This window comes from Anopheles maculipalpis, chromosome 2RL (assembly GCF_943734695.1).
Source record: "Anopheles maculipalpis chromosome 2RL, idAnoMacuDA_375_x, whole genome shotgun sequence".
Lineage (NCBI taxonomy): Eukaryota > Metazoa > Arthropoda > Insecta > Diptera > Culicidae > Anopheles > Anopheles maculipalpis.
Window position 1 is genome coordinate 8,013,947 of NC_064871.1, and position 17,312 is coordinate 8,031,258.

General features: G+C 44.4%; 1 protein-coding gene across 1 annotated transcript; it reads left to right on the top strand.

The window, feature by feature from the left end:
* The first annotated feature begins 5,062 nt into the window (after positions 1-5,062).
* On the top strand, positions 5,063-12,984 carry LOC126557564 (glucose-dependent insulinotropic receptor-like). Its single transcript, XM_050213374.1, has 4 exons — positions 5,063-5,321; positions 6,352-6,486; positions 11,584-11,733; positions 11,816-12,984. Exons 1-4 carry the CDS (start codon positions 5,063-5,065, stop codon positions 12,982-12,984), a joined length of 1,713 nt encoding a protein of 570 aa, XP_050069331.1.
* Positions 12,985-17,312: the final 4,328 nt, after the last annotated feature.

Here is a 17,312-nt window from a genome sequence, read left to right on the forward strand (position 1 = left end):
AGAAACTGATTAGAGTCCTGGCCATGTCATCCATATGTACTCAACCCTGAGCAGGCTAATAAGATGTATTACTCTTGGCCTCTTGGAATTTTAAGATATCTTCTGAAATCTGCGTTACTCGTACTCTACATTTTATGCCCAAAGACTCATTAGGCCTGTCTTGATCAAAAAGTAAAAGAAAGCTCTCATGGGACTACCACCATACCAGACGAACACTTCTATCTTTCTTTCTCCAAGCCTTCAAACCAGTGCCTCACACATAAATGACACAAAACCCCATTTCCATGCAACAAACTGCAACGGATGTCAGTGCAGACGTTCGGGGTGACAGTCCGGGATGGCAGAAATAGAACAGAAAATAGATAAGCCACTACCTACTTCCAAATGAAGGCTTCCGTCGCTTTAAAGACCCAGTAACCCGCCGGAAGATAAGCAAAAGCCAAGGCTTTATACACACCGCACAACCTGCCGAAGCACATGGGGTGTGCGACTAATTGATAAACCTGTATCTTATCAATCACGCCAAAACCACCTGTATACAACTCAACGAGTGTGTGTGTGAGAGAGGGAGAGATGTAAAAGGGTTAAGCCGATATAAAGAAAGAAATGGAAGTAAAATTTGTCAAAAGAAAAGGGAAAAAAGGGAAAAGAACCGACCCGACCCGAGTCAATCAATGTAATGGTGGGCCGAAAATTGCGTCAGATATTCTTCACAGTTAGTATCGGATTTGTCGTTTCGGAGCGTGTTTCGGTTCGGTCATACGGCAAACAAACTGCATCGTCTGTCCCACACACACACACATCCAGCAGGTGACTCACGGACATCGCGTCTTCGAGGTCCAATCGAATTACATGTGTTGAGTTTATTCGTCTTGTTTGGATGCCATCCATTGTTCACCCATCGACTCCACACAAACCACCGGCCTCACTGGCTGTAGTTGGCAGCGTCTGTCATTCGCGCGGAACGCCCTAGCGGATCATCAACGCCCCGTACACCACGTTGGGTAAATATTTACACATCCGTTAATTCTATTCCGTCGGGAAGGTTTTCGGTTGCTTGATGAAGCGAAAAAAAGGCTTAGGAGCGGTTCGTCAGTTCGGCGCCGTAATCGCTGCAAACCGGTCGCGCGCCATTGCTGCATCGATTCGAGTCGTGTTGGGCGTGATTCGGCAGTGATTTTTGTGTGATAAAGTGAACAGTTTTTCGATGGAGAGTGGTTTTATCTGTTGGTAGCATAATCCATACGGAGTGATAAGAAAATGCAAGAACCGGCAAGGTGTGTGTGTGTGCGGTTTGATTAAGGTGGTTGGTGTTTTGATTAAAATAAGCAACTTATTTAATTGAAAGCAACAAGAGAAAACACAGTGAAGGATGAATTATGTGTCATTATTTGCAGGCAATATTTAACTTTTGCTTCGAGCGTTCTCGCTCTAAGGCAAGTGCAAGTTGCCAAAGTGCCATTCAACAGCGACTGTGAGCAAATATCAACAAACCAGTGAGAATCGTGAGTAAGTGAATGAAGGGAGAAGCGGATACGAATTCCGATCGCATTCGAATTCCGACAGCTCTGTTCCGTTCGACGTACTAATATTTCATCCCGAAAATACCAACGTTGGCTAGCTAGCTCCACATAACAATATGTAAAATCGTGTCCAGCATTGTGCAACGGTGCACAATCCACAAAATCAATTTAGACAACGGCACCGGCAATAAAACGGCAGCGAATCAATTAAGCAACAACGCCTGATTGTAAGTCGCCGATTGTAGTAGTTGCACATACACGTACACTCCTGCTCGATGAGCCACGATGAAGCTACGAGAATTCATCCCGACACGAACCTCGTAGCGTTTTATCCTCTTGCAAAATGGCATTTCCAGCTAATGCTACTGATGGAAAATATTCAATTGCTACACCGATAGTAAACTGTACATACCGGCATACTAATGCCTGGTGATGAACCGATACCGAGCGAATCAGTGATCACCACAATGGTGCTTCCAGCACGCAGAGAAGAAGCATAACAATTCGAATTGAATTCAACATCAACCCCTTCCAACCGCCGGTTAGCGGGCGAGTAGGAGAAAACCGGCACTAGGCATTAACTGTTTTCAGTTCATTTGCGATTGCCAGCATCCCGTTTTCCCTCTGCACCGGCGCCGATACGGACCGCACCGAAATAAAACTGTCCACTCGAGAAGTGAAAGGCCTTTAAACAACAGACCAAACGGCAATTGGAAATGCTGGCTGGCTTCGCCAATGAGCACCAATAATTGGTCATTTCAAACACAGATTTTGCAACAACCGATGCTTGCCGAATACTGATTGGGAAATTATCATGCTACTGCTGGCTCGAAGGCGTACAGAAAAACCCGCTCACTTTCCCCCGCTGTCACTTGCGAATGCAAATAGCATTTTCCCGCACAGGAGACCCTTGGAAAGAGTTGCTTAAGAATAGCAGGAATACTCTTTGGTTTTTTTTTCCTTTGCACAATTTAATCCATCCATTGCCACTTTTTACGATCAATAAGTGCGTATTTTGCATTAGCTTTTGCATTGCTAGTGGTAGCAATGGCCTCGGAGCAATGGTGATAAAAACAAAAGTTCTTCTCAGTTTCTTAACAACGTCATAAAATGATTGTATAAATTGGTGAGTTAATAGTTTGTGTAATTCGTTGCGCTATATGGTGTTTGACATATGGTTTTTTTTTGGCAATAATAATCTTCAATATTAAAACTTTTAAACAGTTTTTTTTAAAAACGAAGAAGCAAAAAATAATGCAAAGTGCTTAACTATTTTATGGAATGGAATGAACGTTTTCAACGCCATTAGGTAAATTTGCCACTCAACACTATTATGCTGCCCTATCAATAACAAAAATTGATTTTCTGTCTGATGAAAATTCCACATAATCATGTTTGCTCGTTTAGGCAGTGGTCTTGTGATGTTGCAAGGAACACCATTGCTCGCCTGCAAATGTCGCAAAATTCAAATCTTTTGTTGCTAAACGTGGCTTTATGTTTAAATGTTATTTGTCATTGCAAAAGTAAAATTCGAAAGAGATTTTTCGCCAAAAAACGGAAGTACTAGCAAAGCTTTTCGATTATTTCAAATGTTTAAAAATAAAGCTACTCAATAAAACCGGAGTGCACTTTAAAAAAAACTTAACAAATTATGTAAATTTCATAAATGAAGTTTTGAAAGATAATTAAATTTTTACAAGAATTTTTTTGTCAAAAATCAACAAAGACCGCTAAATACTAGATTTAAAGAGCAACCATTAGAATATTAAACCAAACTAATAAGCGAGAAAGCGTACAATCGCTCTTTATAACGCTTATTTATTCAAAAGTGTCTCTATTTGATTGCCAGTTTCCAGCGTAAAAGCCATTTCTGAATATTTCATGCCGTTTTTAGACAACCAAAGAATAGCCAACGTTACACTTTCCCGTAACCGAATTGCTTGTTTCACAATTAATTGTACAGAGCTACGACTCAACTCACAGTTCTACGAGTATTGCGAAGCTTTTCTCAGACCACAACCAAAGCGATGAAATATGCATCGTTTAACTCGTAAACAAGCTTCCGAGAAATTGGCACTGACAACTGAAGCGGCAGATAAACCGAGCAGAAAAAATATCCCATTCAATGGATGCACCAGTTACATTTGCGGATGATTTGCGTGCTATGATAAAACGGATTGTAGATAAGGATTATCTGGAAAACACTTTGGAATTGTCGACATTTTAAACTTATTTTTGCGGCTTCTCTGGTCTGAGATAAAGCGGAACAGAAGAAAAATCATACAGCACCGTTACAAAGTAGTAGCTTTTAAAAGATTTTCCACTCACATCCCACATCGATACTTAATTACTTTCCCACCGAGGAAAAAAAAAACACCGCACGCACTTTCCTATCTCTGCTGTCCACTGTCACATTTTACTTTAACTTTTTCCCAAAGCACACACACCGACAACTATCGAACCATAAATTCAACTAGCCATCGAACAATCAACTCTGGTACGGTTTTACCTCCACCGATCCATTAACTACATCTGTCCCGGGTCTGCTTCAACGGGCAGAACTTAATCAAAACGTAAACTTTCCCTCGGACACCCGAGACCGCCCAGCTCCTCCCAGCACACACACACACACACATTCGAACTCATTAAGCTGCCCATTTGTTCTGGTTTCTTTTGCTTCGCTTGCCTTCCATATTAAGCTGCACTGCATTTGAAAGTACGTTCCATTTAAACTTTCCTTCCGTCTTACTTACATTTCGTGAAATGGCGTTCCCTTTCTGGTGCTGCACAGGATCTGGTCTGGTCATTATTTCATTTTTGTTTAATTAAATTTTCATCTACTCACGAGTAAGTGTGAGTTGAGTTGAACTGCACGACGGTCCCGAGTACTGAAAGTGCCGGATGGCAAATGCAATCACATACATCCGTCGGCAAGCCGTCGGCCTTAAAAACGTTTGACCATAGTCTGCCACACACTCTCCTTCCCAATGTCGACTCACCGCTGTCTGTGTTTGGTCGATGAAAAGTGCATATGCATAAGCTAACCCGTCCCCAATGCCCATTCGTCCCCATTCGCCCATCGCAAAAGCAGCTGACAATCGATCCAAAAACGAATTCTTCACCGGTCGGTATGGATTTGGCTGGGTTATATTCAATTTTTACCTCCCTGTTTTTCTCTCGACCTGTCACTAACGTATCACGCCCTAGGGTACGAAGTTGGGCAAGCAATCGACCAACACAAAAACAAACCCCATCAGCAAATCGTTTACGTCCGGTAGCAATTAATGTTTGATTTCAATTTTAAAACTCTTCCACAGCCGGGGCCTACCAGCTTTGTGCCAGCGGCAGTGGAAAGATCCTAACCATTTCCGGTACAGCGTCTCACCACCTCACATCCGGTGGTAAATATCCATCCCAGGAAACAAAAAAAAACCCCCTAACCCACCGGTAGAGAAGACCCTGATCCGTGTGAAAGATCTGTCGAATTCTTGTCCGGGCCGGTTTTTTTTTTAATTTTCCAAACTCGACGACGCAAAAGCATGGGAAAGGTGCAAGCACAAAACTACGATGATTACGACCGGATACGATACTTTTACTACATCCGGCCACCCCAAACGCCCATCCCGAAGGACTGGTGGATCGATCCGATGGCAACCACCACCGAATCCGTCACCACGCTCAGCGCGAGCGAAGAAACCACGCTGCTCCTGTACGACATCTTTATACCGCTGCTCGGTTCACTCATCATAATACTCAACCTGATCGTGGTCGTGTCCGGTGTGTTGCTGCTGCGAAAAGGTAAGTGTAGCTTATCTGCGTCGGTCACATTCAAAAGGGGACACATTTAACCTACGCACCAAATGTCAAGTGTCAGCCCATTCAAAGGGAGCATCAGTCAAGTTTTCTTTTTAGCTTAAATGTCAAGGATCGTGCAGCTTTGTCGCTTGGTTGCGCTGGCCAAAAAGAATGTAGAATCTTTGAGCACTGAATGAAATCGGTAAAGCACGTGCACAATGTTTTGATTTAAAGCTGACGCACGTGCCCCGGGGGAAGGTGTTTCTCACTGAGGCACAGTCATTGGGAAGAGTTTTGAATGTTTCGCGTTCGAATCGAAGAACTAGTTGTGCCGGTACCGGGCTCGATTTGTATACATGCGCGGCATCTAATTATGTTTACACAAAACTGCTTCACTTGTTTAAAAATATCACCCGTGAAACATTGCTTGTCAGTGTAAACATAGGAAACGTACATAAACAATCAACTCAAGAGACGATTAACGAAAGCCAATGTCTTATAGACCATAGTTATTAATCATTATTCTAATCTTTATGAGAAGTGTATTAAGTAAGTGTTGCTTAATTTTTAAAGAGCTCATACTGAGAACCCTTTTCAATGTTTTACATTCGCCTAAATGTATGCAAGACACCATGGAATGTCGCGTCGGCGTTCGTCTGATGATCAGTGAGCATGAATTCGTGGGTAACTTGAAAAACAAGCCTAGTTCGTAGAGTTAATAGATGAAGTAAAATTCCTGAAACCTCAACAAAGCACAACTGGCGTTATAGTCTGCCTAATGTTGAGTCCGTCTGGTCTAGTCTACCAGCACAAATTTTCTACGCTTCACAAGAACACTCGTCGACGCCATGTTCTGTAGTTCCGCTAGAAGCTAACGTTGATTGCCTAATTGTGAACTATAAAACAACTCGCAAGCAATTAGTATCCATTTCTTAACATTGCACAATTCGCCAAATATTTGTCCGCTAACGAATTGTCACTAATCTCTGTAACAAACCCGTTCTCACTGTTTCTCTCCTCCGCTTCATTCCAGGTCAGCAACCGTACACGACGTACATGTTTCTAGGCAACGTAGCCGTGTCGGATTTATTGACGGGCTTTGCCGTCATCTTTGGCCAGTATGCACCGCGCGGATACCGGGCCGAGGAAAACTGCACACTAATGATAGGTAGGTAGGTTTCAACCGTTTCCCGACCCGTTTGGAAAAGATCGCTTTCCATGGCACAATCGCGTCAAGCTATCTGTTTCCGTTAATCCGGACGACTCGCACACTGGCACACTGGTCTTTCGTGCCAATGTCCCGGCGCTTTACTCTCGACCCCGGTACCCGATAATTCCGTTGGCACATTATCGCATTAGCGAACCAAGGGGCGCAAGCATCATCAATGCTGTGTTCTCTCCGACCTTATTTCGTCTGCTCGAACCTCAAACTTCCCGAACCTGTAGCAAATCAATATGTTACCGTGGAATGTGTGGAATGTGTGCCCACGGTCCTGGGAAAAATAAAACCCCTATCACCAGCAACTTCACTCACACACACTGGGCACTGGGTTCGATTTGGTGTGCAGAGAAGCGCTGCCGAAACAAAGCGGACGAGCCATTTATGCTCGCCTCAATGGCGCTTGATGATGTTCGAGAGCCTAGCGGTTGGAAAGCTCGATGATGCTGCTGCTGCTACTGCTACTGCAGGTTTATCATATCGGTACGGTCTCACAATAAGGAAGACCCACCAACCGGTGTGTCCGTGTCTCTCTAGGTGTGGTGGTGGTTGCAGCTCGCATTGCAATCGATTCCACGCTGTTGCGTTCCATATTTATTAACCTCTTTATTTATTTATTCGTTTCGTTTTATTTCGATATTATTTAATCGCATCAATTTTTCCGCCTGACCGGGACCAAAACATTGGGTTGTATCCTTGCTCGTGGGGAGGGTTAAAGGTATTTCCTCCCGTTGTGTTTTTTGTTTTAGTCAACGAGAAGCTAGGACGAATGACAGAGACCGAGTCAATTAATCGTTGATTGAGCCAATCTTTATCCAATCGCCATAAATAATGTGCACACGCTGTCGATGGGATTATTTCTCCTGCCGCGCATCATAAACTAAAACCCCAAACCCCCCTCGATGACAATGGGCATAATGGTTGGGCGGATCAAGCAGTGCGCGTTTGTTGGCGTGCTATTGCGTGCAGCGAGGCGAGCATAATTCTTTAGAGATTTATAATTCATAAACAATATGACAGTACAGTATAAATACCGCTTGTCAGGGGGCAGTGAGATGCACTGAATTTAAATCCCAAAGCAACGTTTTATTACTCGCAGCGAGAGAGATTATTGCGGGAAAAACTATCATTCAAACGGAACGAATAGTCTAGTTTAATAAATTATTGTCCTTTATTCAGCAAAACTTTTAAAAAGCTAAGTTTTTGCAATGCGGATTGCATACCGCTAGGCGCATTTTACAGTTAACACACATAAGGGCCAGAATTCACACAATTTGTTCAACAATTGAATGATTTAAAGTGAGTTTTATACACCGAATGCTCCTTATTAGCTTCTTTTGATTTCAGTTCGTCGAATTTGGAATTATATAGATTTAAATTAATTCTTAAAGTGATCCATAGCGAAGCGAGTAATTAGGTATGATTAGCATACAGTTCTAGTTCACTTCAATAGAATTTCTAACTTCCCGAATGCAACACCAAGCTATACGTTAGCAGTCGATTAAACATTCCCAAGCAAGATAACATCAATGATTTATGCTACTTCTATGCGGCCATCCGATAGCTCTACGCTTTGCAAACCCTTCCGAGATCGTTGCACCCAACGCCTGCTGCATATAACACATAATTAACCTTTATTTATACGTTTTTCTCAAACCTTTCGAAATTAAATAAGCATGTACACGCCTCGAAAGAGGATGATCATGCCGTCTCTGCTTCCCTCTGGCAGTATTAAACCTCGCAAGAAACTGTCCCGTCAAGAAACAACTCCACATTGCAAAATTAAACTCTCAAAACCGTGCCACCAACAGGTTCGTGGCGTAGGAGGAAGAGGAGGGGGGGAGAGGGATTTCTGCGCGCTTTTGACCTCGTGAAAAATGAACATGTCGTCCGTCCTGTGTGGGAAAACTCCCGGCTCGCCTACGTACATATGTCATTCTGTTGCTCGCGGGTTAGAGGTAGATGCTCTCGTATGTGTGTCTGCTTCATTCCCAGAAAACCCAAAGAGCCACTGGAATGTGGACACATTTCACACACATACACACACACACACACACACACACAACGATATAGAGCCGTTTGAAGAACACAGTCACTTCAGACGATAGCTCTGCTCCGTTCGCTGAAAAAGCTTCAACTTCGGGAGATGAGATTTAATGAATTAATCTATCTATTTCTTCATGACCTTTCCGGACCTTCTGTGTGAATGTCCTTTTTTTTGGGATGCGGGTGTTTCTTGCCTCGTTTTTCTATGCCTTTCTCCCTCTCGCACACCATTTGTCTGCAGCATCCACGATGCCATTTCATCAGTAAGGGCAATTATTCATAGGACGTCTCACCCGGGAAACCATGTCATGCCTTTAAAAACGTTCTTCGAATTGAAACGCCCTATCTCTCGCTCTCTTTATCGCTCGCATACTCGCACTCTAAAAGAAGGATTTTAGCGTGGAAAAGCCATGTCAGCCGCATTAGCTCACGACGCGGCAAGGAGCAGGTGTCATACGTGCAGAAGTCTCCCATTAACGTGTCGACCTAGTACCACACACACACACACACACACACACACACACGCGGAGAGATTGGATACAGCAACACGGAAAGGATATACAAATGAAATATGACGTGCGTCGTAGTTTGATTAATTATTTCAAATTACGCTTCTTAATTAGCCCCGGACCGGGAGTAGCGCGCCCTGTGACTTGTACCGGGCTGCACCGGGAGTTGGCATTGCTAAATTGTATATGCATCAACGAAAACTTTCAGCATACACACGCACACATACACTGAAAGAGCTAGTTAGAACTCAAACACCCCCAGCCAGCGAGCAAATACTACCACGAGGGGATGACTTCATGATGGCGGTCGTCTGTCTCATCATCATCAACCTCATCGTTGGCAGACATTTTGCATTTCATAGTTGCACAAAGGCGAAACCATAAACAGCACCGAACGTAAGCACCTGAAACGAAACGACAGTTTGGGTGAAATTTTCCACTAATCCTAACAAAAGGCGAACCACGCCACACATCTTCCCAACTGGGGCGGGCATGCTGCTAGTTCACATAAGCATTCACACACACACACACACATGAACGACCGAAAACTTATCAAATGAAGTCTTCAAGGTCTATTAGCACATAAATACAGACGACGTTGGTGGAGCTGTAGAGTTTTTGTGAGTGGTTTCGTAAGATGCACCTCGTGTGGAGGATAAAGAACTCGTGTCTCGAGCTAGCCAAACCAGAGGAAGAGTAACTACTTCCAAATCCACACATCACCATCGCCACACGAACGCAAACAGATCCATTTCGTGTGGTTATGAGCGATTTAATTTCACACTACCACTCGATCATTACACTCATTTCAGTAAGTGCAGCAAGTGCAATTAAATGGTAGAAAGTGAACATTTAAAAAGGGCAGATGAAAAGCACAAGAAAAACGACCGGAAAAATCACACATACACACACACACACACACACACACACAATCCAACACGAAACCCCCTTCTCTACACTAAATGCATCGAAAATTGTTTTAAATCAACAAACTCTCCCATCCCATCATCCGATTCCGATCCGAGTTCGGGTATTTGCTTCCATCCCAGCGCCAGATCGGCGAAAAACTTCTTCCATCCATTGGCGAATGGCGCTCGAGCACGGTGTTTCTGCTCGGTGTTTTGTAGAGCTTTTATTTATTTTAAAACTGCAGCCGCATCCCTTCCCGTTGCTCCTTGCGGACAAAAATGGAATTTGGTAGAGTTCTTGCATTAGACTTGGGGGATGGGTTTTTTTTCGGGACAGGATTTCTCTGTGAGTGTCTGGATCACCACGGCTTTCCTTCTACGCGTTTTCCATTCTTTTCTATTTTTACTTTTTTTTTGTTTGCTTCAAGCGCAATCAACAGCCAACGGGAATGTTGTGATTGTTTTTATTCGCTTTGAACGATGTTAGATTCTACAGGCAAGCCAACGTGCGCATGAGGATACATTCCACCAGCAAAAGCATCGGAATCAATTCGCTAGCATGCGGGAATGTAGCAAATCACATTCCAACTGTTCCGACGGGCCAAAGCGGAATGGAAGAAAAAGGTCAAACAGTAAAGTAGAGCGAAAATTCACAACAATTCTTTTGACGGACGGACGGTATCGAACGAATGCTATAAAGCTAATGAATGGAAAGCTTTCAATCATCCGTTAATGGTAAATCCATCTCATAAAATATCCATCAACCTGTGCTGGCAAGGCTGGCCCGTGGCGTAAAGCTAACAGGATAGTCAGGCTGCAACATATTACAGCTGTGCACATTACATGGAACGAAACAATGTTTGGCACAACGAGGAAAAAAAACCTCGCTAAATGATACAAATTGACGATTCTTCATAAATTGACCGTATAATAATACAACCCGGTCGCTGGTCGCTGAGTGCTGCTGCTACTTCCAGTGCTTGCGGTCCTGTTTATTCTAAGAAAATTCACTCACAGTGCCAACACAGTGAACACATACCTGTAATTGTATATCAGTTGAGTGGAATTGCATTCTGTGTGTACATTTGAGTTGAACTGTACTCTCTTGACCCAATCACGCGGCACGATGGAAATTCTTGCTAAAGTATAAAGTTAAAAGCATGAGAAACGTAACAAATTGCATACCTTTAGGTGTATTGAGCGATTTAAATTTCAACGCCTTAATGTATGCAATTTTCGCTACATAACTACTCTTCCAAACGGCTTATTAATCCCCCCGAGCAAAACCAGATTGTCAAGAGGGACAATTTGTGAGGATGCTCTATTCAAAGAATCCTACAATTACCACAGGAGATGCAAGTGTATGACCTCCACATACGGTCAATGTGTAGTAGCCCTTTGATCCCTCCCGGTTGGGAATGTAAATGCCAACTTCCGAGACGGGTGGGCATAAAATTAGATTCCACTATCCGAATCAGAACCCGTAATCGAATGTCAGTCTGGCGTGAAGTAGCCGGACCGGAGGAGTAGTTGTGTTCCCCTAGTCCCAAGTCATCTAACGTTCGCTTCTTCCTCAATTACAGGTCTCATAGTATCCACGTCGCTGGTCTCGGTGTACAGCGTTGGACTGATAGCGATCGATCGTTACCTTTACATTGTGTACGGTTTGCAGTACCAGCGCTACCTAACCCGTACCCGGGCGCGTATACTGATTGCGGCCACCTGGCTGTTAGGTAAGAGCCCACCACCCGCTACCAATTATCTGTTTTATGCACTAATGTCCGTTTTGTTCTTTCCCCCCCCCTTTTCCCCTAGGAGCCACAATCGGTTTTCTGCCCGCGTTAGGATGGCGCGGAGATACGGACGGTGGCCGAACGTGCTGGTTCATACGGTTAGCTCCACCGGGTTTGGTGATCCTGACCGCGGTCGTCGGTATTCTGCCCGTAGTGCTCGTCATCATTCTGTACGGTATCATACTGCAGAAAGCGTTACGGCGCGTCAACCAGCTGAAAAAGGCATCCCGTGAACTGCGCGGCGTACAGACGGGCAATCTTCGACTGTTTCGCGGTGGAGCGGCAGCTGGCAGTGCAAATGGCAATACCGTTGGATCCACCCATCCAACCCCCGGTGAGTCGCCTGCTGCGGGGGAACTTAATCGATCAGGCGCCAACCAATCGGACACGGACCACGGTTTAAGTGAGGATGAACTATCGAAAGCTAGGCCGGACCGCCGTTGTCTCTGTCTACGGTCGCGTTGTTGCTCCAGTACCGCGGGGCGGGCCCAGAAAGCGCTGAACGGTACCGATGCGCCCAACATCTCGACCACCGTGTCCACCACAATGACGACAGCAGCGACAACGACGACAACCACCACCAGCAGCAGCAAAAGCCCGACCAAGTGGAAGGCGATAAAAGTCGTGATGTTCACGACGGGTAGCTTCGTCGTAACGTGGGTGCCGTACTTCATCGCGAGCCTCATGTACGTTGGCTGTGATCCGGTAACGAATGGGGAGCTGTGTCGCAGCCTACAGTTTGCCATCGCTAGCCCGCTCGCGATACTCGGGTTCGCCAACAGTCTGCTCAATCCGATCATTTACGCCTGGTGGCACAATGGGTTCCGGGCGTCGATGAAGCGGCTCGGCAGCAAGGTTAGGAGCCGGGTTTGCTGCTGCTGCTGCTGCTACTGCGTCTGCTGTGGTCGCAACCAGCGCGAGGAAGATGAGACCGGCCCGTGCGTTGTACGCTGCTGCCATAAATCATCGCGCACGGCGCCATCGACCGATGCGTCCACGAACCGGATCAGTGCGAACGGTAGCAGCAGCGATGGAGCCGGACCTAACCGCCTGTCAAACCGCACGGTGACAACGACCGTGGGGCGTAGGTCGCGCCCGGCTAACCAGCCCTCCAGCGATCAGGAATTTTCCATTACCGATGATACGGATGTCGAGCAACCGTCGGGTATGGTAATCGGGACACGCCTCTAACGGAGAGAGGGGGGGGGGGGGGAACGACCTTTCCCCCATCAACCCTCGGGAACATGAGCTCATCATCAAAGCGCAATGGCCAAAACTGTGTGTTGGGTCCAAAAAGTTGGATCTTTCAGTTTGAAGCGACTGAGCAGCCGATAGAGTAGCCTCCGGGCGCCAGTACGACGACATGACGCGAGTGGCCTTTATCGCGTAGAAGGAAGGATAGGGGAAAGAAGGAGGAGATGGAAAGGGAGTTCAACAAAAAGCCATGGAGAATTAGATTTAACTTACCATGTAGCTACCACAAACACACACACACACAGCGAGACAGACAGACAGACATATGCGGTTAATGCCCCGTGGATGCTTTTCACGAATCGTACCGTACGATTGTGCAGCTACATTCGCTCGAAACAAAACGCTAGATCCTGCTAGATATGTCGAGTGCAATTCATGACAGTTTCATCAGCAGATTGCATCGGTAGCAGAGCAGAGCATACAGTATTGTTTTAAATTCTATAATAGTTTTACTCTAACGCTAACGATAAGTTACATTTATAACTAGCAGTTAAGCATTATTTTGAGGTTAAAATCCTACCCTCTAAAACAGTTCTGATAAAGAACTTGAAGCGAACAATGGTTATTGCTGTAAGACCAATCCTTTTTGTTGCTACGAATATAAATTATCTATCGTCTAACAGAGCACAATGATAAGACTTTTCTGTAACCAGCGCCAACATCTACGCTTTTCCTAAGAAATCCTTTTCTTTCCGCTCAATAATGGCTTGTTATTTGCATAAGCAAATTACAGCCGTCGCATTGGCTTCTGAAACAAGAGAAGCAATTATGATACAATAAAAGGGCAATGTAATGATGCTGTGATGTACACCACCAGAGCGACCAGGCACCTCCTTTTCCAAGTCAACGGCTGTGGCCCGTACTTCTTGTCCTCTTTGTGTACCATTATCTCTCTCTCTCTCTTTCTCTTTCTCTCTCTCTCTCTCGTTCACTTGTTCATACACTCGTTTATGCTCTGGACACTTTGAATTATTGATTTCTATGAACCCGAGTGGTGAAAGTTTCACTTCCTTCCATACCATAATAGAGCGCACACCGGGAGAGTACGAGAGAGAAAGAGAGAGAGAGACAGTGAGTACGCACGCAACGCACATATCCATTTGCATTACACACTCCTACACCGTTGGTACACTCATTGGAATGCACGGCACCATATCACTCCATGCCCATTCGTTAGCAAAACAGCTAAACTTATCTCGAGCATTAACTGTATTAATTATTCATTTGCTCGTTTTCATAGTGGATCGTTTACTCTACGCGGGATGGTGGAGATGAAGTCGTCCAAGATGGATTCTCCCTGGCTGGCTGGCTGGCTGGCTGGCATATAAATTTAGTCTTGGTGCCCCTAGTGGCCCATGTCTATGATCGGCGTGCGTTGTTTTATCATCAACATCATCATCATCATCGTCGTCGTCGTCGTTGGATTGCATCAATTATAAAATAAATTAATTATGGCAGACCAATGTGCTGGGCAGGAAAGATGCGATGATACCGTACACCATGGATCAAGTCCACTTTTCACAAATTGAAAAGTGTTTTAGGAAGCGGAACGAGGGCTAGCGGTGTACAGGCGGAACAAAATCAATAAATTATTTCAAGTTCTATTCTATCGATAAGGATTGGTAGGGCTATTTTTGTTGCCTGCTTCCACAATGCTTTTAACTGTTTCGGGGAATTAGGAGAGAGAATTTAGAGGGAAGCTTTAGAACAATATACTTATGGTGTGATATGCTGCATACATTTAGGCGCCCAAAAGCCGAGGCACAACCCATTGGAAGCATTTCGTATTGTAATTTACACTATGTAAGAGTTGTTAAATACTTCTCAGAAATTTGTTTGGTTGACAGTCTTCTGCTTCAAGCTGTAAAGGGTGTTTTATCTTATATATGAGGACAGATTTGAGAAGGCCAACCTAGAATGCGTGTCCTGTAGCACTGTAGGCTGGCAATTTTATTGCTTAGAGTGTTGTTGGTGTGTTCAAAATCATTCAGTGAAAAGATGTTCCGTTATAACTTGCTCCTAGACATCAACTAAAGCATGAAAAGTGAATTCTAACAAGCTTTTGAATAAGTGACTTGCCGTCTAAAATGTTCCGCTGCACGAGACATAATTTCCTTTGAATATATTTCAAGAACAAAGAGCAACATATCAGCCGGATTGCTAAAACCGTCGACCAACTGAGACTAAATATCGCTAAAACTAGTGGTAGTGAACGGAAAACAGGCTGATTGAATTCAAATTTTAGTCTTATTTTCTGCAAATTAATTCAACAAATTTTTACCACACTGAAAATACTGCGCTTTGCATACATTTTGGCGTTTTTGATCTGGAAGACAATTCAAAGACCTCATCATTGTTATTTCGACAACAAATCCTTCTGAGCATTTTCCTCGTGAACCGGGGTTGCAAAATGTTTTACAAAAATATATTTGTAGGTTGATGTTGGTATTAATGTTTGACCCAAATTAGGTGCAGTTTGTGACCACCATCAACACGCTCATTCATCTTAATTTGAGGTCATCTCCATCGAAAGCATGAGGACATGTGGGCGACCTTAATATACTGGTTAGGTTGTAAGGTTTCATGACAAAACAATACAGCTTTCCATTGTCTTTTCACAGCTAGAAGTTCAATAATGCTCTTTGGCGATTTCTTCGTTCAATTATGAGAAATAGATTCCATTTGAACAGAGTTCATGTCTTAGATACAAAAAAGATTCGGAAGTTTTATTACCCGCGCGAGGTTTTGGCTGATTGAATGGGTATTTGCGTTTTTGCCGACTCCCCTTGGGGGAATGAGGAATGGATCCAGACGACCCCAATTCGCCAGTTAACTCATATTTGTGTTCCAATTTCCAATAAAATATCGAAGTGCCTACAAGTATGCAATCAGCAAGCTTATTCGTTTAAACATTTTTACTACATGACATGCGCTAGGATTCGAAGCGCTACTCTGCGCTATATCATTCTAAAATTACAAACAAACAACTTCCATTCGACATTTACACCCTTTGTAATCAGTCCTGTCGTGAGTGTTGTTTGCCAGCAGCCCGTTACATCCCTGTCTCTGTCGAAACACAACACGAAGCCCAGCGGTAGCACACTTCAAACTTGTCGGAAAAGCCCGTCCAAGCATAAACCAGAGATGTAACTTACACTTGTCAAGGATATGCTTCTTGATCCACAGAGAATCATATAATAAAACGCAACCGTCACGATGATGAGCGCGTCCCGAAACGACGAGTCAGCCGTGCAGTGCGACGCTATGATTTGTGTCAAAAGTTCAAGGTTGCCCGCTCGCTTGCTTTATTTGCTCGCGCGTGTACGTAGTTTTTATCTCATTATGACGTTTTTCGAGCAGCAGCGCTTTTTTCATTCTTTTTCCATTTGTTTTTGTTTAGCGCTTTAGAAACATGAAAGCCACATGCTAACTCAGATGCATTCCGAGTACCATTTGCACCGTCAGCTGCATGTTGGAAAGCAAGCAAAAGAAAGGAGAGAAAAAAAAATTGGCAAAAACCAACACCACATCTTCTGCTCGCAAATGAGTGATGAAAACGCACAAAACACACTTCGCGTGATGTTGTGTTTTTCCACCCACGTTTGCAGTCGATTGCACCGATGGAAAACCTTCACGATGGGAACAAAGCAAATGGGAAATAAACACAGAAACACACACACACACAAAAAGCGCTGCATCATCTCATTTGCGCGCAATATGTATACAAATATGCCCCACACACACATTATGCTTCCGTGCCGACACATCCCTCGTTCCGTCGTGCTGCTGCACTGCAACAAACATATCGTCAACACTTACTGCAAAACTAGTTCTCACCTAAACAAAAACCGCGCAACTTTTCAACCGTGAGCTTCGTTTCGAGTGCGCTTCTCCCTAACATTGTTGCAACCAACCAATGGACGATCTAGAGCTGCTGTACGTTTGAAGGACTACTCTTATGTCCCTGTATGTGTGTTTTGAGCTTCTCCTTGCAACTGCACAACACCGGCAAGTCCTTCCACCAAGAGGCCACAGCACAAAGCATCCCAAGTGGCATATGGCGGTGGGAAAAAGGTGGACTCAGGGCCCTCAGGATTCCTTTTCCGAACAGTGGCCAACCAAGCAAACGGCACACGAAAAAGAAAGCAAATCGCCCACTTCGAACGAGCATTTTCACCTGAAAGCACACACCCGTGATGCCGTATGCACATAAATGCATCGCGTATTTGCACCTGCAAGCGGCCAAACCAGTGTGTTTCTATAGC